Genomic DNA, 25,437 nt, shown 5'->3' with positions numbered 1-25,437 from the left:
TAGCCATGGAGACTGACATACCCAAATTTAAGGAAATAATTTGCACTACTGTGACGTGGTGTTAAAAATGTTGTGTATTCTTATTAAGTGTGTTTCCCTGATATTTTTGATGCTTTGTGAGTTGTTGCTTGCTCCTGATGATCATATGTACGATGTTTTTGTACCAAAGAATGGGATCATCTGCCGGCCTCAATTGTTAACACAACCGATACTTCTGCTTTTAAAACTACTATTGAGGAATATTTTTTGTATTTTTAAATTATTATTATACCCTGTTATCTGCACATGCTGTGTATTTTGTTCCAGTCCCCTCTGTAACGCCTTCGGGCCTTGAAGGTACACTAAATAAATAAATAATTAGATAAATAAATAAATAAATACGATGTGATGCATTAACATTGGCCGCGTATTTCAGATACGGGACAACGCGCGCTACAGCGTAGTATCAAACACGAACGTCGCCTTGAAATCAATCGCTTTAACAGCCGCACGGCAATAATCGAGAGAGAAGTATCGGGGTGAACGTCGTAAGGTCAGAAAACACTCGAGGAGCACAAGATTTCGGAACAAAAACTGTATTAGCACAAGAAATAGCAAAATCAACGGCCAGTAAAGTCAGAAAACAATACGTTGACAGTTACAAAGGATAGCAAATTTAAAAAAAGAAATTTCGCAGAGCCCACTTTATTTATAACAAAGGCGATCAAAAAATCGCTAAGCTCTTGTGACGCATTTTCTGAAGTGGCGAGGAGGATTCTCCGGTGCAGTACACATTCGGCGATGACGAACGTTAGGGTGCTCCTGTGATGCTATCGTATCTCTCTGTATCGTTGAGCAAGATATGGAACGCCATCTTTCCGTCTCCGAGGTAGCCGTCATTTCCCATCGAGGCAATGTCTGCAGTAAATTTGAGGTGGAAGTGTAGCAGTGAGGGGTCATCGCGCTTGCAGTAACAAGGCTTGGCACCGGGAGTCAACGAACGTTTATTGAATGTTACTGGATGCACCGCGCTCACGCTCCAGAAAGGCGGCCAGCACTCAGAGTGCACCAGCATCCCATTAAACTCTATCTGCACAACGAGTGTAGATGCAGAAGAAGTGCCGTACTTCCAAACGGCAAATGTGAAGTACGTGTCCCTCATGTGCCACACCGTAATCTCAGCAAACTTTTTATCCCTTCCCTGCCACTGATTAATTTCCTCACAGTTTTCCAGGGTCAGCAGATAATCGAAGAACCGCATTTCTTTAATGTGCGCGGTTGTCGACAGCGTACTGGTCAAATGCTGAAAGTCCCGGTGCAATGCCTTACATTGAGCAATGACACGGCCGAAATCAGGCTTCGGAGAAGTTTGCCGCCAGTTTTCCAGGTGCGCTAAACCTTCTAAATTTCGAAGTATCAGTGCCTGTCCCGAGTGCAACGACAGCGACCTCGACGTGCTGGCTTCCTCCAATGGATTTTGCTGAGATGTGAGTTGATTGGACACGGTAGATGAAATCGTGGCGGCGATTTGAGCCATCTCGCCCTTTAAGTTGTTCTCGCATGCTCCGAGCTCGCGAGTGATCCCAGCTAACCTGGCTTCCTGGTTCCTGGCTTGTTCTGTAAGCTCATTCAGCTGACTCTGAATCACTGGCAGCAGCTGGTCGTGGTTGAGGCATCCCAACATCGGCTTCACGTCTGCAAGGGTCAGTGCTGTATGCTCCGAGGACTCAGTGATCGCGGCAGAAACACGGGCAGGGCATCCGGCCGCGTAGTGCGTTGCCAGGTCTCTGTGCTGGACTCCCTCGCCGCATCGCAAACAGTCCACGGTGTGAAATGTGCACTCGTTCTCGTAGTGTTCCAGCATGCGGTCCATGGTGCCCGTGTACTCGCAGCCGTGAGCTTCGTTCCAGCAGTATACCTTAAGAGGAAATAAAATAAACAAATCAGACATTACGATTTTTTTGACAACAAAACATTTTTCCTAAAGGCCCGTTGCATCCCTGTCCCCAACTTTCATAACGTACAGTTCCGTCCACTCTTAGGGTGAACACTGCTCACCGTGGCCGCGCTCCGCGGGGCGCCATTGCGTCCGGCGCGGCGGCGCATCGAAGCGAAGCGGCGCATGCGCACACGGACCTCGGGAGGCGCTTCGCGTCGCCACATAAATCATTTAGTGTGTTTTTTATAAGTGATGAGGGTAAAAATACATTCATTTTTTCGCGCTCTTTATTAGGCTGGGGCGTAGAGGCGACGCATGATAGTCGTGTCAGAGACGTCGCCCAACCTGAGGCTGTTGTTAATTTGCTCATGTATTGCTCATGTATTGCTCACTTGCTCAACAATGGTCATGTATTCAGCTTCAGTGGTCACTGTTTGCCGAGCTTTACGGGGAGCACCCGCAATTCTCCCATCCTTCTTGTAAGCCTGGACGATTCTATTCGCATTTTTCAGTGGCCCTTTTGTCACCTCGGATATAACGCCTTGAGAATAGTTTTGTAGGCACAGATCTACAATGCGTCATCTTTCTTTTGATGAAATTATCCTGCAATGTGGCAGCGTTTTTATCGCCGACGTGCCATGGCAACCAGTAACCGAACAAAATGCAATTCATCATGCAAGTCGACAGAAATGCGTTTAATGGAAACACCTCTGGTGTCTTTCGATTTGACGAGTCATCCCAGAATCTTTAACTCGTGAGCGGCCGGTCACTCAGTTGAGTAGCCGTTGAAAACACCGCATCATCATATTAAGCTAAGATGGGGCATAGCATGACCTAAGCAAGAAAATAAGGGGGGGGGGGGGGGGGAGCTCGGCGGTAGATCGGGCTGACGCCCATGGTCAGTTAGAAAGTAGACTGGCCCGACCACAGCAATCTGGCTTGGCTTTTACAAATGGCGAGCCCGTTTGACGACCACCGGCATGCTGTCGGCAGGCGACACCGGGCCGGCCTCATGACCGCCGGTTTAATTATCGTGGCCGCGTTCGTCCAACACACGGACCGGCCACTTCCCCAGGACGGCAACTGCATCGCTTGTCTGCATTTGGGTTTTACCCACTTTGCCCAGCCCCCTCCTACCCCCTAAAAAAGAAAAAAAAAGGAAAGAAATCAATTCCTCCTACTCTCCAAATTTATCCGATGCCCACCTCTATGACGTAACGCAGAGACAATGTGTCGCTTCGTACCGTATACCGCACAATTAACAAATTATTATATCCTAGTGAGAATACGCATATGGCCTATTCCGAGGAAGTACTGAAATGAAATAGAAGCGAATAACGGCTTAATTACCCGGCAAGACGTAACTTAAGCTAGAAAACATACACGTAGACTATAGATTTTCCCCTCCAATTACGTATTCAAAACGGACAGAAACAGCATTCGCATGCGGCGTGCAATGACTCCAAGGAGAAAAAAACAAACAACCAAAAATCGTCGGCGCCACATGTTTTACTTCACCTAATCAATGTAATCAAATAAATGACCGACGATTCCTCTAAATGAGAAAGCGACTTCTCGCGTCAGGTAGCCATCAAAGGACCGGCACTGCTTCTGTGATTTTGCCCAAACTGTGACAACAATAATGAATTGTGTTTTTTTGTAGGATGTAGAAAGATGAAAAGGGGGAGTAAAGACAAATCAGTTGCTATGTCGGGGAGGGTACTTTTCTACGTCGCGTGTAGCGCTCCATGGCCTCCTACGAGCGACATTAACGTGCCATTAAGCGAGTCGCGAAGCAGCGGATATCACTTCTTAGTTGCTGTCGAAAAAACATTATTGCCCTCCTTAATGGTAAAATCCATGGCAAACATGATGATGCGCGATTGAAAAATCGCTCTCTAACTTGCTGCGAAACTTATTGCGGGTTTCGGTCGTTTTCATAAGTGAATTAAGCGAATTCGTTCGAGCATCAAGACATGCGCGAAGCGGCGCGCTAGGCTCATCACGTGATGACTCCAACCAAGAAGAGCCCGCCTAATATGTTTCTCGGCATGCACTGCACCAAGTGCTGTGACAGTAAAATAAAACACCCCCAGCCTAATAAAGAGCGCGAAAAACGACTATATTTTTACCCTCATCACTTATAAAAAGAACGATAAGTGATTTATGTGGCGAGAAGCTCGTTTCTGGTAATGTATATTAAGCAGGCTGTTCACAAGCTGTAAACCGAACCAGCTGGAAAATGCTCCAGTTGGTGAAGTGCGCCATCGCGCGACGCCGCCTCTGGCACTCAGTCACCTGTGGGTGCAGCGCAGCGTGCTTTGCAGCAAAGCCAGAGCTCCAGCGCAGTAGCAGACGACGCGAAGCGCCTCCCCGAGGTCCGTGTGCGCATGCGCCGCCGCGACGGACGTACTGGCGTCCCGCGGAGCGCGGCCAAGGTGAGCCGTGTTCACCATAAGAGTGGACGACCCGTACCTCTACATGAAGTCTGGTGTGAACCAGTGTATGCGCTATGCTCAAAATGAACCAGCAGTGTCTGCCGCTATATGAACATTAAAGATGCATCCAACACGAACACTAGGTCAAAGTGAATTACTTAATTATGCTTCTAAATGGCAAGACAGGTACTCTCACTCAAGAGTCAGCCTTTGTGAGCGAGAATCGAGGAGAAATGCGCCCAGTCTTAAACTATACTTCCCGCTCCCAACGCATCTACGGGGACAGCAGTATTCTTGTGCAGGGGAGACGGCCATGTGCTTTTCGCTTGCTAGCTTGCTCCTCAAAGAAATGCGGTTACCCACTACGGGCCAAGATAGCTCTTATAGGGCGGTTGCGAGGGAGTGGGGAGGAAGGGGAGTAGTTGAGGTTGAGGAATAATGTCTAAATGTAAAATTTTGCTGAAATGGTCGTTTTCGAGAAGCAACACCATCTTATAGAAGAATAACTAGTTAATTTATTTTCTGGTGTACCCAACCTCGTTTTCTGATGTCTCAGTGCAAATTTCAATGGAAGACAGAATGTTTGCATAGAAAGTGATTAACTATCACTGAATTATGACTGAGTTGTCACTGAAGTGATTAATTATCACCACCTTCCCTCTGAATTTAGCGAAGAAACGGCGACCCCGAAATGTCAGTGTGATGTCGCACATTTCAAAGTATTGCCTTTTTGTATTTCTCTCTTATCTGTGACACTAAGAAATAAGTAGATACCGAGTTCCAACAGAATATTTCACATGAGCCTAGAGTGAGTTTGTGTTGTTCTATTGTGTTAGTTGTGATAGACGCTACAAAGTAAAATTTAGTCAGGGTGAATTTGTGCACTACTGTTCGGCAATAGTGAAAAGGATACTAATCGTTAGGAGTGCAGATACGCCGTAGCGGAAGTATGCGAATACTAATGCATACTTACCCCCCTCCCCCCCCCCCCCCCCCCTCCGCGTACAAGTGGCAGAAATTGTTTCTTTTCTCCTCACCTTCATGGTGTTCGCTGTTCTCCTGGGGAATTCACAACCCACGCATTCCGCTTCTTCGAATTGCACTTGATCCAATGGACACTGCTGAAAGCTCCCTTCGAGACTGCCTGCGTGGCAAGATTGGCACAAAGCGTGACCGCACGGCAACAGCACCGTCCGTTTTGGGATCATGCGGCAGAGGCCGCACGCACGTGAACTGGGAACCTCGTCGACGAACCGTGTCGGTCGCCAGTTGACGCCGGCGACGACGTGGTCGCGAAAACGGTGCACTCGTCCCTGTCCACGATCCGGCATGGCGTCGTCTTCGGGCACGAATCCTACGTTGGCGAAAGAGCGTGGTGGCTTTCTTTACCGAGCTTATCGCTGCTGGGTGGCGTCAGACAGTTTGCCCAGATAAGCGTCAACGAGAGATAAAATGAGCCCTGCACGCACTGTCGCGTAGAATGAGGAACACTTATCGCACATTGACCTTCGTAACGCGGCGAGGAACAATTGCTTCGTTATCGTCGGCTACAGCCGTTCCATACATCTAACGCCGATTCAGCGTCGGCGCATGCATATTCACTGGGCTTGTTCCGTGGTCTCATGCACTCGGCCACAACGCACAATGCAGAGCACGCGAACGCGTGGCGAAACGGCCCTCCTTGCCTTCTGGCGTCGCAACCCTGTCGTCGAGACCGACTGCTGCGCGCATGCGCGTTCCTCCGTGATGCAAAGCGTGCAGGTTTCCGCGCTTCCTTCTTGCGCGCCGGCGATAACGGGGTACATGTGGCCCTCCTACGATTGGTGCTGTGGCGGCTCGGAACGGGACGACTTCGATGTTCGATACGCGATCTTTGTTCGATACGCGTTCTGTTCGGTTGCCGCAACGTCACAAAGTGGCAGCATGCAAGATTTCTGAGAACGAGGCGGAGAGAGCAGCCAATCGGCAAGCGGTGAACTCCCCGGAAGTTTACTTCCCTCGTCTGCCGTCTGCTTGCACACAGTATAATACAAAACGATATGTTTGTCGTCTTCCAATGAATGAAATCTGTGTCTAAAGAATGTATTTCTTTTTCTCTTCAAGCTTAAGTACGTTTTCAAATAGTAGTACGTGTGAATACTACAATTTATAACTATTAGTTTCTCTGCGTCGTCCCTTGGTGGTATCGCACACGGCGAGGAGAAAAAGAAAAAGAAATGACGGGAACAGTGGCGCACTTTTCAAGAATCAGCAGCAACGTTCCAATTTGTTGCTGGCACCGATGATGGGGTCGATTTCTCTGTACAACCAACGCGCTATTTCTTTCGAGAAACGAAAGCGACGCCGGAATTTGCGTTCTGCCATTTCTTAAAACGCGTTTCGCACCGCCACCCGCTCTCCTTCATCCTCGAGCAACGCCAGCGCAATAACCTAAGTTCCCAAGGCAAGCGCCATTTTCTCGAATTAAACTATGGATTGGATCCGAACGTGCTATTCAGCAGCCGCAGCCGCCGGTTCGATCCAATCCAATCTGCCAGATGCGCCATGCGAAGCCGCGCGCGTAACGAGCGTATGATCGCTCCAAACTTCCCAGCTCCCGTCGGGTTCGGCGCCTAGCAGACAACGTGCTCGGTTGCACGTTGTCGTGCGACGTCGTCATTTTGCGTGTCGTCATTTTGACGTCTCCAAAAACGCGGCCGCGCCCCGCGGTTGGCGGCGTCGGCGCGGAGTAGGCCAATCCCGCGCGCCGTTAACCGAACGAACGCGCCGAACAACGATCTCCGATCGCACCCCAAGGGTTCATTTTCGTCTTTGTTGCCTCCTTCTACAGAGCCCCTTTTCTGCCACGCTTTCTTGCTAGAGAACGCCCCGTTCATAAATAGAAATAAAGGACGAAGATTGGACACGAGAAGGCGCAGCGCCGAAAAGAGAAAAACAGATGACTTGTTGCGTTCGCGACTGGCCCCCTATGCGTCCGCGTCCGTGACTCGACAAAAAATTTGAATGGTGCTTAAGCTTCGCCTTTAAGATTGGAGTGCGATAGCATTCAAACATCCCTGACTGCTCTTCACGCTTCCCGGCAAATGGAGCATATGTAATCCTAATGTTAACCTGGAAACGCGTGCCGTGTGTGTGTGTAGTGACTCTTGAAGGAGAGGAAGAGAGAAGTGCATGAACGGCGAGCTTTGTGGCGGAAGCACGGCCTCTTGCGCGGTTCGCGATGCGGCGTAGGCGAACGCCAGCCGGGGTTAAAGGGACACTGAAGGTTAGTATGAAGTCAAGGTAAAGTGATAAAGCAATGCTCTAGAACGTCTAAGGCGTCAATGTAATCGCGAACAGAGCTTTAGCAACCGAAAAATTAAAGTAAATGCTTCACACTATTTAGACCCTCCAGCGACATTCCGGTACTAGCCCGATGACGAAGGCACTCCTCATAAGCATTTGTAACTATTACTCAACTACCCGTATTAAAAAGATCATTTCATTAGATTGTAAGACGGAACAAAATGCTACTTGTCTACTTCTGCTCGATTGTAAGAAAAAATAACATATTGACGTTACGCTTGAGTAGTATGGGTGATCGAAAGGTTTCGTTTTCGCTCGACTCTGCGCGCTCGACATTGCGCCGCGCGCGCTTTGAGTTTCAGTTGTTTCGTTATCGCGTCGTGCTGCGGTGGTCCTGGTGGCTCGCGAAACTTGCATTTGGAACAAGCAGCGAGAATGCCACGTCCATCTTATATCCTGGGATGCGTGATCGGTCCGCGGAAATTGGCCAAGGGCGGTCGCAGCGGCGAATCCAACGTTACTTATCACTGTGTGCCAACGAGTGAACCTCTCCGTTCGAAGTGGTTAAGTGTCGTACCTCTGTCACAGCGCGCTGGCAAAGAGCCGAAAAATCACGTAGTGAGCTCGCTGCACTTTCGTCCAGAATATTGCTAGTTCGACGCCGACTTACTGAAGTCGTATGGAGTGCCTTTCAAAGCAGGCCGCCGCCGTAGTAGTACGCAACGACGCCGGCAGAGCGAGCCCTCGGCAGCAGGTGACGTTCGTCAGTGCTTAAATCGCTGAAGTCGAGGCCCGCATCGCGAGCCAATGTGTCGTTGTCAGAGTCGTCCTTTGCAACGACCGTTCAAGTTGGCGTCATAAAATAGAGAGCCAGCTTATCGTCGCGCGCTTTCACTTCCGCTAGCCACCATAGTTTCGCTTTGGCGCTGCTGTCGGCTCTGTCTTGGCTCTGTTTCTAGCGCCGCGTTTGCGTTTTGCGCAGAAAAGCCGTACCGCCGTCTGCGGGCGCCGTTTTACTCACCGACGGCGCAACGTCACTATGAGACCATGACGTCACTACTCCTCGATCAGAGGGCGGGCGATTTGAACTGCGCTAGAGGTACGCCGATGCTTCAGAACGCATTTTCTCTTAAAATACGTCTATTCTTCGCAAAAGAAACAAGCGTTTCGAGGTTTCTGGGATGATATTTCAAGAGTCCACGTTGACTTAATATTAACTTTTAAGTGACCCTTTAATGGAAGACACCGGGCGCGCCGCTCCGTGGCCCTCGAGACGCCCAACGCGCCGGCGCGCCCAAAATTGCGGACGCCGCGGCTGGTCTGTGAACGCCTTGGCCTGTTTGTGTTTGTGAAGGGGTTCGCTTGAGTTTTCGCGTAGCAGAATTTTTCCTGGCATATTGAAATTAAAATCCGAGAGCTATTGTGTCTGTAGTTGTATGCAAATCGCAGTTTACGATTTTCCTGCGTATTTTAGCTTGTGAAATTCAAATAGTTCAACCAATGCCTTGCATCATATAGAAGCTCCGGGTATACGTGGTTCTAAAATCGTTTTGCCGATGCGAAACCGGACGGCTGATTTCTTGCGACACGGGCTCCTTAGCGCTTTCTTAAACAGAACAGCGCCTATTTTGACAGTGACCATGACACGGACAAGCCCTGACTTGCAACTGAAGTTTATTGCTTGGAAGGAGGAATGTACAGCAGCTTTAAACGACAGGAGAACAGAAAAAAAAAAACATTCATAGGTTCACAGTCGATCATACACGCCGCATTGAACAACGACGATAACCTCCATTGAGCACTATAGATGAGACCGACGATAAGCCATCGACGTTAGTCAGCGACAAGTAATGATCAGTCAGCGCCTGTTTAATCCATTAGCTACTGTAGTAGCTTATATAAGTAATCTATAACCTCAAAATGGTAGAAAAATGTTTGACGAGATTTTTTATAAAATACCGCATTGACGTAAAAACCCATGCCGATCATACGAACCGTGGGTATTGGCGGTCGGGTCGATAATTTGATGCAGATACAAGCTTGTGTTAGTGCTTAAAGGGGCCCTGGACCACTTTCTATCGATGTGGAGAAAGACATTTGAAGAGAAGGTAGGCTATTTCGGAACCACTCTGCCGCAAAAAGTACTTCAATGCGTTCAGCAGAAGTGTAGTCCTCGGCAATCAAACACGCCTCAGCTGTGCTCCCCTTCCTACGTCGAAGACGCTACGTCGGAGGCGCCACTGTGGGGCGCAGTTCAAATTTCCGATTTGGTGCCTATGCCGCTCTAAACATGAACCAAACGCCGCTTTCCTCAGAGAGCCGCAGTGCGCTTAGCCATAGAGTTTCCTAGGAAGCTCTATGCGCTTAGCCACTGGACTCGTGGCGGCACCTCGCGGCGGCCGCGGTGTAGCCGAGCGCCGCCACCAACAGCAGCCGCGTATTGGGGTGTGCTTTATGACGAGTTCGAGCACACAGAAAAGGGCGAGGATCATGGGGTTCTTGAAACGAGAGCGTTTGAGAGAAAGGTGACTACGCGCTCCGCTTGCAAGCTCCACGGACCGCGTACGACAGCAGAACTTGGCTGAGATGTTCACAACATCGTATGCTACCCGCGTACTATATTACTTCACCAAGCCCGGGGGGTGGTTCAGGGCCCCTTTAAAGCGATGACATTTCAGGTCACGGAAATATACTGCGGAGATAACTTTGCGAGAAGGGCCAGCGGCGCAGTGTTTATTCAACGGAACTGCAGCGTCGTCTGCTTCACAGCAGTTGTAAAGTTGTCCAGTTAGCCTAGCTTTCTTTCTTCGATATCTGTATATCTACCGAAGTATTTTTTTTTTGTGACTTGAAGCGCTGTATGAAAAGGTACTAGAGGATATCTAGTGCGCTATAGTTATTTTTGTGCATGTTTTTGCATATTTGTGCCTCGCGCTAGCGTCATAGATTGTGCTGCATTTGTAAACGACTTTGTCGTCGCGATCGTCCGCTGGTCTTAGCACACCGCGATTGATATGAGTAGAACAAACTTGTTTTTCAAGTTGTGCACGCAGTCGTGCTGGGCTGCTTTGTGCTTTGTGCTTTGTCTGGGCACAAAGTCATTCCTGTTTAAGGCTCCTATCATACAGTGCCGGTTCTCAAGTGCCTCTAGAAACTTGTAGTGCGGCATGTACTCCACGCAAACACAAACTTGTGTCTCGGTGAAAATCGATCGCAGGGCTCCTGCATGAGCAGCTTGCTCGTTCGCTGGTTGTTGGTGCAGTCAAAGGACGGCACAGTGTGGCTCGGAGGAATAACCTCTGTACATACCGCTCAGCCGATGCGGTAAGAACGCCTCTAAGGCAAGCAGCTAAGCTGATGCGACGAGAACACGTCGAAAGATGACGATGATGATGATGTGTGGTGTTTTATGGCGCAAGTGCCGTTTGGCCAAAGAGCGCCATGACAAGTGGTAATGCTAAAGATGTATTCTGGATGGCGTGCGCAAGGAATACGTCATGGTAAATGTGACATGGCTGTAAAAGGGCCTAAAACCTGTCGCTGTAAGTGGCGTAGAATATATAGGCGCTAAAATAACGACGCTGATTAGGTAGTGATCTGGGCTATGGCAATGGGCTTTCACTAAAATATGATGCAATAAAACAGAACAGTGACACCACAGTTTCAAGAGAGCCATTGAGGGCAGGGCGGTTAGAAGGGTGCTCAGAGTTGCGTGGCCAAATGATTTTCAGGGTTTCGATTTCAGCTAAGAAGTGTAAGACTATTTGCAGATCAAAAAGCGGGTCATCGCTAAGAAAAAAACGCAGGTGAAGAGGTATGTTTTCGTGATATCTGAAGGGAAATACTTTTTCCTGTCTGTTTCTATTGCAGGGCACTGAATAAGCACATGGAGCACTGTACGACCATTGCCGCACTTACCACAAGTCGCTGGATCGCCCTGAGTCGAGAGATAAGAGTGAGTACTGTATGTGTGGCCTATCCTTAATCGGCAAAGAAGTACTAGCTTGTACGGTGCTGTTCTTGCACTTATCCAGTTACCCAGTTTTGGTTTTATTCTGTGAAGCTTATCCATTGCTTGTCCCCTTCGCCTTATCCCTCAATTTACCGCGTAGAAAGCGTTTAGGTCTGTGGCAAGGATGGGGATATTTCCATCTGCGTCGCTAAAAGTTACTGACGCAGCGCTTTCGTCAGCACCTTCATTGCCTCTTATACCTGTGTGACCAGGTACCCAGCATATGACAATCACTTGATTGGACATATATATTGAGCGCAACAGACTACAGATCACTAAAAATTGAGTTCCTACATTTTCTTGGACTAAGTAGGGCTGTGACTACATATAATTAATCTGTAAACACAATAGCCCTAGGAAGGTTTGTGAGCTTAATGTTTTGTATAGCCGAGAGTATAGCGTAGGCTTCCGTTGTAACGATGCTTGGATGGGGATTTAGTGCCCCGGATACTGAAAACGAACGTCCGAGATGCGTAGGATACACCATTACGGTACTTGGAAGCGTCTGTATAGTGTTCTGTACAGGAGTACTTCTCGTGAAGTTCACGGAAATGGAATTGTATATGTGCTTCTGGCGCCCGCTTAGCTATTTCTACGAAAGACCTCTCTCATTCGAAGGTCTGCCATTACCATGGTGGGGGCAGGTTAGTGGGTGCCACAAGGACATTTTGTGGGACTAATAGACCTGTTTCTTCTGCCACTGCTATCAAACAAAGGTTCAACAGAGCCCTAAGAGCTGGACAACACGTCGAAAGACACAACGTGCCAACAGGAACTGCAAGTGCTTTCATTTCCGCCCGTCTACTGCAGTCTCCACCAGAAGGCAGCGCGTGGGGGCCATTCTGTAAGTGTCCACCTTGTGGACATGTCCACTTCGTCTACCGCAGAACTGCTGACGGACTGTGGAGCGCTAGTCTCTTTTAGATGCATACCCCAGCCCAGCCAACCAAAACTTCAGGAGCAGATGAAATGGACATGTTGTAACGGTTGGGACCGGTCATATAAGAACGGGTAGCTGGCCCATGCCGTCGTCCGACTCATCCACGCTAAGGAGGTCGTTGAAGGGAGGAACTTGTTCTCACCGAAGAGTGGTGGGTTCATTTAAGATATCTACATGAAGAATGGCGAACATCACATCCCACCAGTCCAGCATGATGGAAGTGAAGCACACGGAGGAGCCTAGAAAAGTCCGCTTAAAAACGCTCTGTCCTCCCTAGATCCCTAGGCCAGGGAAACTGCCGTCCAACCTTCACCCAGTCGGAGCGTCTAAAGTCGTTGAAGAATCCGCGTTGAGGGCGAGAGTTCACGCACTCAATCCCGCACCTTTGTTCACTGCACACACAGAAAGGAGGGGGGAGCCTCGTAGATAGGGGTTGTCTCGCTTGGCTAAAGCTGGCGCGTCCTGGTTCCTGAGATGACCCCGCAGCTAGCTGGAGCGTTTGTCAAGCGACCGTGGCTGTAATCGGGGTCCGTGAAGTAAAGCCTTAGAACACCCTTTTCCATGAGTTTGCTGCTCCCATTGGTCCGTGTAGGCGACAGTGAACCAACAAACAATACTCGGTCCTACAAACCTGCCTTGCTTTGCTGGCGCCGGTAGTCTGTCCGAGGGAGACGCATTTGTTGGCTTCGCTAAGCTATTCGTCGCAGTGGTGCGGGAGAGGCTAGAAGGTCACTAATCTCGCCGGGCTATTGTAACTGTCCGCTAGGTGGACACTTACAGAGTAGCTCCCCCTCCCCCCTCGCATCCTTGATTGTCGATGATTGCGGCGCGGTTTCTACACGTTGATGCCTTGTGCATGTGGCGACCATCCTTGTGTTGAAGCAATACTCGGGAACGAATTAGGTTCACTTATTTTCCTGCACGGCACTGAATCATTGTCACTGCTAGACATTCCCAGATATGCATACCCGAGCCGTCTTTCCGCACTCTCAACAACCAAGAGGACGTTGGTGTTACTGTGCAAGTGGAATAAGTGGGAGCGTATACGCAACGTAACGCCTCTGTCCGCTATGCGACGTCCGGACTATTCGCACCACGTCATTGGAGCGTTGGTGAATGCCGTTCCGCGAAAATCATCGATTATTCCGTCCGCACTTTCCACGCAATTTTGTCCCTCACCACGGCAACCTAACGCGAGCGAATCGCACGTTACCCGCAACCAACAGCTGTGGGGGATTCCCCCACGCTATGTCCACTCGGTGGGACACCGATGCAGGGCCTGATAAAGACTCTGATACTAACCTGATAGAAACCCGATACAAACCGTGATAAAGAACGAAGGAATGTATGTCCACGTGGCGCACATGGGTGACAGTGATGCGATAGCCTTAGCACGTTCGACACCTAGTTCTCAGACTTTTCTTTGTGCTGTCTCCCGGAACGGCTCGCGTTAACGAATTATCAGTGGTAGGACACATACATATTACCTTGTCTTTATACTCGCCCACCAAAGTAGTAGTATAAACTTCTCTTAGGCGTTTCCTCTGCCTTCCTACCTTTACCTTCGCGCCCAGTCTTCATTGGCTAGGTCCGCCGTAGCCTACCTTCCACTTGGCCCCCGTCTGCCTTGACCGCAGCAAGGACATAAAATAAAGTTTCGTCTCTCTTTCTCTCTTGAGCTCGTAGGCTGGCTATACGAGCAATGGCTGACAGAATTTCCCCCCAAAATTTGTTTTGTAAATAAAAGGGCTATAAGAGAGCAAATGGGAAAACCATTGGGAATAAAAAGAAAAAGTGGTAGGCTACTGGCAGAACTGTAAGGCTCCTCAAGAAGTAAATGAGTGAGCCGAGACTGGTCTGAAAAACAAGGTTGCAAAATATACAAGATTTTAATCAACTGACGTAAAAAGCAGCAAAATATGCGGGGTATGTAGCGCTTTTTTATATGCTAGTATTTAACGAGTACTAATGAGCTGTGTACTAGTGAGCAGTGTCGCTGACGCCAGCGTTGCGATATGGAAACGTTTGCTCTCACATGTCCAATACAAAGAACTGGGATATACCCTTTTCTGCAGAGTTTTCAATCTGAGAACTCGGAGCTTACACTTCTGTGACCTATAATTTCCAGATTTTCGACATTTTCACTCAGCCTAACGTGTTTCTAAAACAATGTTTTGATTAAAGGAGTTGGTAAAATCAATCCTTGCCTCCTACATGCAGCAAAGTTCATGTACGGTTCGTAGGTAATGCATAGAGAGCATGTCTGTATTTGCATTAACATAAATCGGCGAATTAGAGTTGGAATTAGAGTCGGCTTGAATTAGGGTCGGCTTGCCGAGCTGCTCAAGCTTTTAGTCCCGTACTCCTCCTATTCCAAGGGAATAAAGCTGATTGATTGATTGAATTGGGCACCAAGATAAAATCTATTTCGTCTCAAGTAGAGACAAAACGCCTTTCCTATATATCGGATGCTCGCGAATAAAATTAAATAAATCATTTTATAAATAAAAAAAATTTAATGAAGAGAACGCGATCGTTTTGCTTCGTAGGAAGGAAGTTTTTGAGAGGGCCAAATCAGATGTAACGCTACTATCTGAAAATTTTGTCATGTTGATGACAAAACAATTAATAATCGCCCTTTGGAAATAAAGATTATATAGCCTAACACATAATTTACCTTTTGTCCAATAACATAAGTGTTGCGGTTGTTTTGCTGCGTTATTTGAGGAATCTGATATAAAAATCAATATTTTTACAAAGAGAAACATTCGTCCCTCGTCAAATTATATTTTCAATAGTTTCGCAAGGAATAAATTTGTTGCGTAAGGATAGTTTTTTTTTTGGTATGATCATTAGTCTTTTATGAGTACGTGACACAAATTATAGTGAGGATAAGAAAAAGCGTTCCATAAGAGGGGAGGGCAGGGAAGCTATCTGAAATATCTCCTACTCTGATATCGTGTCTGCCGAAGCAGTGGCAGAGGCCTCACATCAAACATCGACCCGGGAGAGACTTAATGCTTGCGATACATACGGGACGTTTAATTGTATTGTTAACATGATCTTTACAAATCACTTAGCACACGTTGCACAATTCCACTTCTTGAGTTGGTCTCAGAGGCAGACATTATCTGCATAAAAAATCAAACTAATTATTTGACGTAGTAGTTCTGCGGAAGCCCGCAACGCTCAGCTGGTAGAGTGGCTGCCCCGGAAAGGACGTGGTCGTGGGTTCGAGTACCGGACCAGGACGAATTTTTCTTCAACTGTGAGGCACTTCTTTCGAGGAACCCCTATGGGTTTCCTTTGTAGCAATTGCTTCGAACGGATGGATGTCCTATTTCGCCGTTATCAAACTAATTATACGTATAATTAAAGCTTAAATTTTTGTGTTATTTAGATTTTAAGCTACTTCGTTTACACCACATGTTCCGGTGAATTGGACGGCTATATTTAGTAGGAACGAATTTTCAGTATGGACATCAGTTTGGGATCCGCGTTTTGAAAGTTTGCAACAACATGCGATGGTGCTGCGTAAACATTCTAGGCTGAATGCGCAAAAAATCGTTTTTTGTTGTGTGTGTGTTCGTTGAAATTCTGGCGTTTTACGTGCCGAAATCATGATATGATTGGTGGTGGTGGTAACAACTTTATTGAGACTCTGCTCAGTTGTGATCTGGCAGGCCCGAGTCCTAGAATGGCCCCTCGCGAGGAGCGACCCTTTCGGCCCAGGCAACGAGGGCTTTTTGTACTTTTTCTTCCGGCGTTCTCAGCAGCTCTTCCCACGTCTGTTGTGAGGGAGCTGGCAGGAGCGACCTGGGAGGGGGTAAGCCCTCGCACCCGCAAAGAATGTGATTTTGGGTAGCCAATGTTTGATTTGTGCAGTTGTGACATATTGGGTTCCATTGCCCGTTGGTAATTATGGCTAGCCAATGTGGGCTGGGGAACGATTTAGTTTGGATTCGACGCAGGATCGAGGCTTGCGCTCGCGTGAGGCTTGCGTTTGGAGGCGGGTAGATTCGCCTTTTTTGCTTGTAATAGTTTATTTCGTGGTATGTCGTCGGTGCCTCATCCATGGGATCCGAGTCTGAGGGGCACACCTCCCGGTTGATTAGACCTCGGGCTACCCAGTGCGCCTCCTCATTCCCTTGATTCCCCGAATGGGCAGGGACCCATACGAGTTCAACAGTGTTTTCGTTATTAAAGTCCCGTAGGACTCGCGCTGCACAGACGCCTATGCTGCCTCTCGAAAAGTTGACTATTGCCCTTTTGGAGTCGCTTATGATAGTTCGCACGGAGGGATTCATGATGGCCAAAGCAATGGCAGTCTCTTCTGCTTCCACGGTGGATGCTGTTTTTATGGTCGCGGCGTTGAGGATACTTCCCTGTCCGGTCACGACGCTCACTACGTAAGTTTGGTGATTTTGCTTTGCTGCATCGGCATAAGCGGTGTGCTGGTTGCTTTGGTACCTTTCTTGAAGGGCCTTGGCTCTGGCAGACCGCCTCTTATCGTGTCTCCCAGAGAGTATGTTCTTAGGTAACGGTTTTATAACCAAACGGCGTTTGACCGCAACGAGTAATGTTGTTCTTCCTGCTGAATTCATAACGGGATTCAGCCCGAGTTTGCTTAGAATTACCCTGCCAGTTGCGGTGCGGGAGAGTCGTTCACGTTGGGCTGTTCTATGGGCCTCCACGAGTTCGTCTAGGGTATTGTATATACCTAGCTCAAGTAATCGTTCAGTGTTCGCATACCTCGGGAGACCAAGGGCAGCTTTATGAGCTGTGAGAATGACGCTGTTAACCTTTTCTTTGTCAGAAAGGCGTAGGTGGTAATAAGGGAAGGAATACACGACGCGACTGATTAGGAAAGCCTGCGTCAAATGGCAGATATCAGCCTCCTTCATACCGCGGTGTCGTGTGGCTACTCGTCTGATTAGGCCACATATTTGGCGGGCTGTCGTCCGTAATCGGACAATCGCCTCAGAATTATGTGTGTTATGTTGAATTAGCATGCCCAAGACTCTTATAGTCAGTACGGGCGGAAGTGGGCCGTCTTCCATACTGACTCGTATAGGGGAGGTGGCGTCCCTTTCGGTGGCGTGTTTCGTTGATTTATCACGGATGACGAGAAGCTCCGATTTTGTTGGCGAGCACGCTAGCCCATTCTGTCGCACAAAATTTTGTACGGTATCCTCGGCCGCTTGTAATGCTTCCGTGATTTCTCCATCGGAACCGCTATTTGTCCAGATGGTGATATCATCGGCATAGATGGAGTGTTTGATATGCGGGATCCTTTCCAGTAATGGAGGCAGGTTTCGCATGGTCACATTGAAAAGGAAGGGGGAGAGGACCGCACCCTGAGGGGTGCCCCTTGTACCTAATTGAAATTGTCCGCTTTTAATGTCCCCAAAATGTATTTCTGCAGTGCGATCCTTGAGAAAGCTTGTAATATAGCGATAAGTGCGCTTCCCGACATTCATTTGGGTTAGATTTGTGAGTATTGAAGCATGTGACACATTGTCGAACGCTTTACTCACGTCCAGCCCTATAATTGTACGGGTGGCTCTTATAGGGCCCGGATGTAGGATATCTTGCTGAATTTGCCACATAATGTCTTGAGTGGACAGATTTGATCTGAAGCCTATCAACGTATGGGGCAGCAGCCCATTGCTTTCAGTGTACTCGTTTAGCCTGTTAAGAATGACGTGTTCCATAACCTTCCCCAGGCAAGAGGTTAAGGAGATAGGGCGGAGATTATCTAGCTCCAGCTTCTTGCCTGGTTTGGGTATGAAAATTACGTTTGCATGTTTCCAGCTGGTGGGTATAGTTCCCTCTTTCCAGTGGATGTTGAAAAGATTGGTGATTTCAGTAACTGACCGATCGTCTAGGTTCCGTAGCATTTTATTGGTGATGCGGTCCTCGCCAGCCGCCGCTGTTGTTTTGATGTTGTTTACGACAGCACGTGCTTCAGATTCCATAATTTCGCTGTCTAGTTCCCTGTTTTCCTTTCCGGTATAAGCTACGGGTAGAGGAATATCGGTGCTTGTATTAAAGTAGCGGTTTTTTAGAGCTTCAAAAAGGGCATCATTATCCCCCGGGAAAGAGTGTATGATCCTCTGAAGGTTCTTTTGTGATGCTGTTTTAGTCTGACTGGGGTCAAGTAGGTGTTTAAGCAGGAACCAGGTGTTTTTGCACCCTAGCTGGCCATTAAGGCGGTCGCATAGCTGGTGCCAGTGTTCCTGACTGAGCTGTAGGCACGCCGTAGTGGGTGACTCAGGTTTAATTTTGACCTCCGGGAATTGTTTAACGTGCACGTAAGTGTGCATGGTACTCGGGTGTTTTCGCATTTCTCCCGCATGGAAACGCGGCCGCTGCGGCCGGGATTGGTGCTTTGTTAAAAAAATGAAGCGGAACAACAGCCCATTTTCACCGCAAGTTTGACGGGGCTTTTCTCAAACCTCGTGCTACTCTCAAAATTTCATCAGAAGTGGACGAGCCTTGTGAAATCGCTGGCTTCACTGCGTGCGTTGCAGTATATATGCTCAAGTAATGAGTTCAATACTGATTCAATTCAATTTTGTTATTAGTGATGTATGCGCATTGGTTTTCCTTTGAAGTAATGCATACACCTCCGAGTGCTTCAGCGTAATAACTAATTTTCGCCGACCTCCACAGGCGATTTAAAAAAATAGTATTTCTGTCAACAATAAAATAAAACATGCAGTAGTATACTGCCGTGTTCTTCCTCTACGGAGTTGCCTTCTGTGGGTATTCGAAATACGAGCACACGGGCCTCGAGTCTCTTTTTAAAGAGGAAACGAACCGCGGCTTCAGACTGGACGCCAGATGAAGTAGTGGACGCGGCAGGCGGTGTCTGGATGACGTGGAACACGCCGCCCAAATTTCCGAGCACTGAAGGAGCGCGGTGACTCAATCATTCGTCTGTCCTGCTCCTCACTTTTAATTTCTGAGGGGTCGCGGGTTCGATCCCAGGGGGTCACCGGTGGGCGCGATTGGCTGTTGCTAGGCTGTGTGACGCATCGGAAGCTGATCACAAGGACGCAACCATTCCAGGACGGTGCATTGGAAAGGCGAGGCGCAGCAAACCGAGATTCAGGCGATTCCGGCAAACCTTAACGATGCTAAATGGTCCATATGGACTTTGGACAAATGGACGAATGGATTTTTACGCTCGGAGCGTTGAACAGAACTGGTCGCTTTTTAAGAATAATTTTAATGAATCAGTACAAAAATGCATACCCTTGCGAGTTGTCCGGTGTAACCATCGAGCAGCGTGGTTTAATGCATCCCTAAAACGTATCTTGAACAGGAAGAAGCGGCTGTTTCGCCAAACTAAAAAAAACGTAACACAACTGATAGCTGGCGTGCGTATCAGCAGGTTGCTTCACTGTTTAAAAACTCAGTCAAAGAAGCTAAAGGCATTTTCTTTAACAATACACTTTGTGGGAGATGTGGGGTTCTCCTCCGTACTCTTGGGACAAAGGAACAGCAACACAGTAACGCAAATAATCACAAGGGCATTTATGGCACCTTTCATAGATCAATGCCTGCTAGCCGAGTTGCTATCCACAAAACATGCCGATGGGCGCGCGACAAATCTAGAAGTCCGACTCGCCGCGACCGGAAGCGAGCGAATATGTTCGCCCCATGCTGGATCCCAACGCCTGGTCGTTCGCGTGTATGGTCACGCGAATCGTGGCGCGTTCGAAGGCGGCCACGCGAGGCGGCCACGCGAGGCGGTCTCGCAGAAGCATCGGTCGCCGCGCGCGCGGAATGTCCGCACTGTTCGCCGACCCGCCGGGAAAGAGCCAGCCCGTTCTGCCCTGCGCCCCCAAGTAACCCTGCCGTGAGGCGGCGTTAGCAGCGCAACGCTAGCGCCATCTCTCGCACTGCGCCCCAACCACATCGACCGCCGCGAGCATCACGCAGGCCACGCGGCGAAGCCGGATTACAGGAGACGCGCTATGCGGGAAAAACATATCAGGGGACGCGCGAGAGTCGCGCATCCCCACAACTTACATCTCTGCTGACTGAAAATACTAAAAAAATTTGGAAAACTGTCAAGGGTTTCGAATGTAACACAATATCGTTAACTAATGTACATGGTGCTGTTGTTCCGCAAGAAGAATGTTGTTCTGCACTCAATGCAGTGTTTTCTAAATTATTTTTGAATAACGTGTTGCCCTGTGCTTCTCTACCTGAAGTTGTTAAGATGAATTTTCCTCAGATGGAGCCCTTGGTTATTGATTACGATAGTGTCGTGAACTAGATTCGTAAGTTACAGATTTCGTCATCGGCAGGAACAGACGATATTAATTCTAAGCTTTTGAACAATACCGAAGTGTTCTCATCTAACACGCCTATCCATCATAACACTTCTTATCCAATAGAACCAATCCAATATCCAATTTTGACTCTTCGCTTTGTCCTTTCAATTCCGGGGTGCCGGAAGGTTCTGTTCTCGGACCCTTGCTTTTTCTCATTTATATTAATGATTTGCTTAACTGTGTAGCGTCCTCCATAAGGTTATTTGCTGACGACTGTTTCATTTACAGAGTAATATCAAATTCTGACACTCTGGAACTACAATTTGATCTAGACAAGGTAACTAACTGGTGCGACACTTAGAAAATGCGACTTAACAGCCAAAAGTGCAAACATATGAGAATTTTCCGCAATACTGCTTCGTCTAACCTATCCAACTATCACTTGAAGAACTCTGTACTCGAAGAAGTCGGTTCCTATAAATACTTCGGTGTCCACATAACATCTAATTTTTCCTGGCTAACATACATAAACCACATCACTAACAATGCTGACCGTACGCTTGTTTATCTCCGTGGCAATTTCTCTACGGCACCCGCTAACTTAAGGCTACTTCTATACAAAACACTAATACGTCCTAAACTTGAATATGCATCTTCTGTATGGGACCCTGGTTTGGATTACTTAACAAATGCAATAGGTGGTATACATCGTCGTAGCGCACGTTTCATTCTTACTAACTATTCTCGGACATCAAGCGTAACATCGATGAAGGCTACTTTAAACCTCCCTCTCCTCTCATCCCGTAGGAAGTTAGCACGCTTATCACTGCTGCACAAAATTTAGTATTACAATCCGGAATTAAAAAGTGAACTTTTGTCCGAACCTGCATACATATCATCTCGTACTGACCATCGCCATAAATTGAGCGTTCCACACTGTCGCACGAACCAATTTTTTTTATTCATTCATTCCTAAAAATATCAATGAATGGAATGATCTGCCGGCCTCGTTTGTTAACATAACCGATACATCTGCTTTTAGAACTACTACTGAAGAATACTTTTGTTAATCCGCACTTTCTAACCTTTTATTCTTATACCCTGTTATCTGCACATGCTCTGTATTTTGTTACACTGCCTTCTGCAACGCCTTCGGGCCTTGAAGGTACAATAAATAAATAAATAAATAAATAAATAAATAAATAAATAAATAAATAAATAAATAAATAAATGCGTTGCGAGGCATTGACATTGGCCGTGTATTTCGGACACGGGACAATGCGTGGTACTACAGCGTAGTATCAAACACGAACATCGCCTTGAAATCAATCGCTTTAACAGCCGCACGGCAATAATCGAGAGTAAAGTATCGGGGCGAACGTCGTAAGGTCAGAAACCACTCTAGGAGCACAAGGTTTCGCAAGAAAAAACTGTATTAGCACAAGAAATAAACAATATGAACGGCCAGTAGAGTAAGAAAAACAATAGGTTGACAGTTAGAAAGGATAGCAAATTTAAAAAAAGAAATTTCGCAGAGCCCGCTTTATTTATAAAAAAGGAGATCAAAACATTCGTTAAGCTCATGTGACACATTTTGTGAAGTGGCGAGGAGGATTCTCCGGTGCCGTACACATTCTGCGATGACGAACGTTAGGGTGCTCCTCTGATCCCACCGAACAGATCTGTATCGCTGAGATGGATATCGAACGCTATCTTTCCGTCTCGGAGGTAGCCGCCGTTTTCCAGCGAGGCAATGTCTGTAGTAAACTGGAGGTGGAAGTGCAGCAGTGAGAGGTCATCGCGGTTGCAGTAACAACGCATGACACCGGGAGTCAACGAACGTAGAAAATGGAATGGTCTTGGATGCACCGCGGACACACTCCAGAAAGGCGGCCAACACTTGGAGTCCGCCAGCGTCCCGTTAAACTCGATGTGCATAACGAGGGCAGGTGTAGGTGTTACGTTAAGACTAAACCTCGAGAGGTTAGTAATTGTAGTAAGGGAATGCTTCGAAACGGCAATCGTAAAGTACGTGTCCCTCATGTGCCACACCCTAATCTCGGCAACCTGTTTTAAGCCTCCCCGCCACTCAATGATTTCCTCACAGTTTTCTAGGGTCAGCAGATAATTCACGCTCCCAATTCCTTTAATTGAAGCGGGTGCCGACAGCGCACTGGTCAAATGCGAAACGCTGCTGTACAAAGTCTCACAATGAGCAATGACACGGCCGAAATCAGGCTTCGGGGAAGTTTTCCGCCAGTTTTCCAGGTGCGATAAACGTTCCAACTTTCGAAGTATCAGATCCTGTCCCGAGTGCAACGACGGCGACCTCGACGTGCTCGCTTCCTCCAATGGACTTTGCTGAGATGTGAGTTGACGGGACACGGTCGATGAAATCGTGGCGGCGATTTGAGAAATCTCGCCCTTTAAGTTGTTCTCGCATGCTCCGAGCTCGCGAGTGATCCCAGCTAACCTGGCTTCCTGGTTTCTGGCTTGTTCTGTAAGCTCATTCAACTGACTCTGAATCACTGGCAGCAGCTGGTCATGGTTGAGACATCCCAACCTCGCCTTCACGTCTTCTAGGGCAGCGTTCACGTCTGCAAGGGTCGGTGCTGTATGCTCCGAGGACTCCGTGATCGCGGCAGAAACACCGGCACTGCATCCATTCACGTAGTGCGTTGCCAGTTCTCTGTGCTTGACTCCCTCGCCGCATCGCAAACAGTCCACGGCGTGAAATGTGCACTCGTTCTCGTAGTGCTCCAGCATGCGGTCCATGGTGCCCGTGTACTCGCAGCCGTGAGCTTCGTTCCAGCAGTATGCCTTAAGAGGAAATAAAATAAATTACACGATTAGAATTTTCGCCAGACAAGATGTTTTTACTAAAGGCGCGTTCCATCCCTGCCCCTAACATTTAGAACGTGCCTTCACATGAATTCCAGTGTGAACCAATGTGTACGCAAGATTCTATGGGGAAGTAAATATGCTCAACATCAACCAGCAGTACTTGTTACTGCCTAACATTAAAGGTGCGTCAAACGTGAACACTAGGTCAAGGTGAATCACTTAATTATGCTTCTAAATAGCAACGTAACTACTGTTGCAGAAAAAGCAGGCTTGTTAAGCCAGAATGGATGAAAAAATATGCCTTGTTTCAACTCATCTGCGGGAACAGCAGCATTCTTGTGCAGTGGAGACCGGCATCTTCCTTTCTTTTGCTAGCTTTCATCTCATATAAACGCGGTCAACCTTCACGGGGCTAGACAGCTATTATATGTCGGTGGAGGGGAGGGGGGGGGGGGGGAGTGTCGCTGAAATGCAGAAAGCACAATTTGCAAATGCAGAATTTTGCAGTGTTGCTCTTTTTCATAAGCGTCACTGTTTCTTAAAAGGATGACTAGTGATATTGTAATGTATGCAAATTCCTTTTCCGATGCTTTGTGCGAACTTCAAAGAGAAGGATACTGTTTGAGCAGAAAATGATTATCCCTGAATTATGACTCTAGTGTTTTATTATGACCGATGTCTCTTCGAATTTACGCAGAGAAGACAACCCCAAGATGTCGTTGTGACGTCGCATATTTGGAAGTATTGCCTTTTTGTATTTCTGTCTTATCTGTGGCACTGAGAAATGAATGAATATTGGATTCCAACAGAATATTTCACATGAGCCTACAGTGACTTTGTGTTGCTCTATTGTTTATGTTTTGATAGACGTTAAAAAGGAACATATAATCAGGGTGAATTAATATATGAGTGTTCGGCAATAGTAAAAAGGGCACTCTTATGGTTGGGCGTACAGATATGCCGTAGTGCAATTACGCCAATACTAATGCATAGTTAACCTTTCCCCCGCCCCTCCTCATTAAAAAAGTGACAGAAGTTGTTTCTTGCTCACCATCACGGCATTTGCTTTCCTGGCAGGGAATTCATAACCGACGCACTCCGATTCTTCGAATGCCTCTCGATCCAATGGACACCGGCCAACGCCCCCTTCGAGGCTGCCTGCGTGGCAAGATTGGCACAGAGCGTGCGAGCACGGCAACAGCACCGTCAGTTTCGGGATCATACGGCAGAGGCCGCACACACGTGAACTGGGAACCTCGTCGACGAACCGCGTCGGTCGCCAGTTGACGCCGGCGACGACGTGGTCGCGAAAACGGTGCACTCGTCCCTGTCCAGGATCCGGCATGGCGTGTCTTCGGGCACGAATCCTACGTACGCGAAAGAGCGTTGTGGCTTTCTTTACCGAACTTTCTTTACAGTTTCCCCAGATCAGCGTCAACGAGAGATAAAATGAGCCCTGCACGCACTGTCGCGTATAATGGGCAGCACTTATCGCACCTTGATCTTTGCAACGCGGCGAGGAACGATTGCTTCGTTATCGTCGGCGACAGCCGTTTCATACATCTACCGCCGCATCCGCAGCAACGGATGCATATAGACTGCGCTTGTTCCGCTGTCACGTGCACTCGGCTGCAATGTATAATGCAGGGTACGGAAACGCGTGGCGAAACGGCCCTCCTTGCCTTCTGGCGTCGCAACCCTGTCGTCGAGAC

General features: G+C 47.9%; 1 protein-coding gene across 3 annotated transcripts; it reads right to left on the bottom strand.

Moving 5' to 3' along the window:
* Positions 1–650: 650 nt before the first annotated feature.
* On the bottom strand, positions 651–25,437 carry LOC129383724 (uncharacterized). 3 transcript variants are annotated; one of them, XM_072284485.1, is made up of 3 exons: positions 25,223–25,417; positions 5,394–5,710; positions 651–1,897 (listed from the first exon to the last, which is right to left on the bottom strand). In XM_072284485.1, exons 2-3 carry the CDS (start codon positions 5,685–5,687, stop codon positions 791–793), a joined length of 1,401 nt encoding a protein of 466 aa, XP_072140586.1. In that variant the 5' UTR covers positions 5,688–5,710; positions 25,223–25,417; the 3' UTR covers positions 651–790. The 3 variants fall into 3 exon arrangements, with proteins under 3 accessions (XP_072140586.1, XP_054924827.1, XP_054924366.2); XM_055068391.2 differs by lacking the exons at positions 651–1,897; positions 5,394–5,710 and adding exons at positions 22,297–23,701; positions 24,777–25,092 and having other exon boundaries at positions 25,223–25,437; XM_055068852.2 differs by lacking the exon at positions 25,223–25,417 and having other exon boundaries at positions 5,394–5,936.

The sequence above is a fragment of the Dermacentor andersoni genome, chromosome 9 (genome assembly GCF_023375885.2).
Source record: "Dermacentor andersoni chromosome 9, qqDerAnde1_hic_scaffold, whole genome shotgun sequence".
Classification (NCBI taxonomy): domain Eukaryota; kingdom Metazoa; phylum Arthropoda; class Arachnida; order Ixodida; family Ixodidae; genus Dermacentor; species Dermacentor andersoni.
The sequence above is the reverse complement of the archived record's forward strand: the minus strand, read 5'-3'. Positions and strand labels throughout refer to the sequence as shown.

Excerpts from the sequence above, each read along its gene's own strand:
- LOC129383724 (XM_055068391.2), bottom strand. The coding sequence starts at position 25,284 with ATGAAACGGCTGTCGCCGACGATAACGAAGCAATCGTTCCTCGCCGCG. Across the intron at positions 25,093-25,222 it reads GCCGCGTTGCAAAGATCAAG|GATTCGTGCCCGAAGACACG; the intron begins GTGCGATAAGTG and ends TCGCGTACGTAG. Across the intron at positions 23,702-24,776 it reads GGAAAGCAAATGCCGTGATG|GCATACTGCTGGAACGAAGC; the intron begins GTGAGCAAGAAA and ends TTTCCTCTTAAG.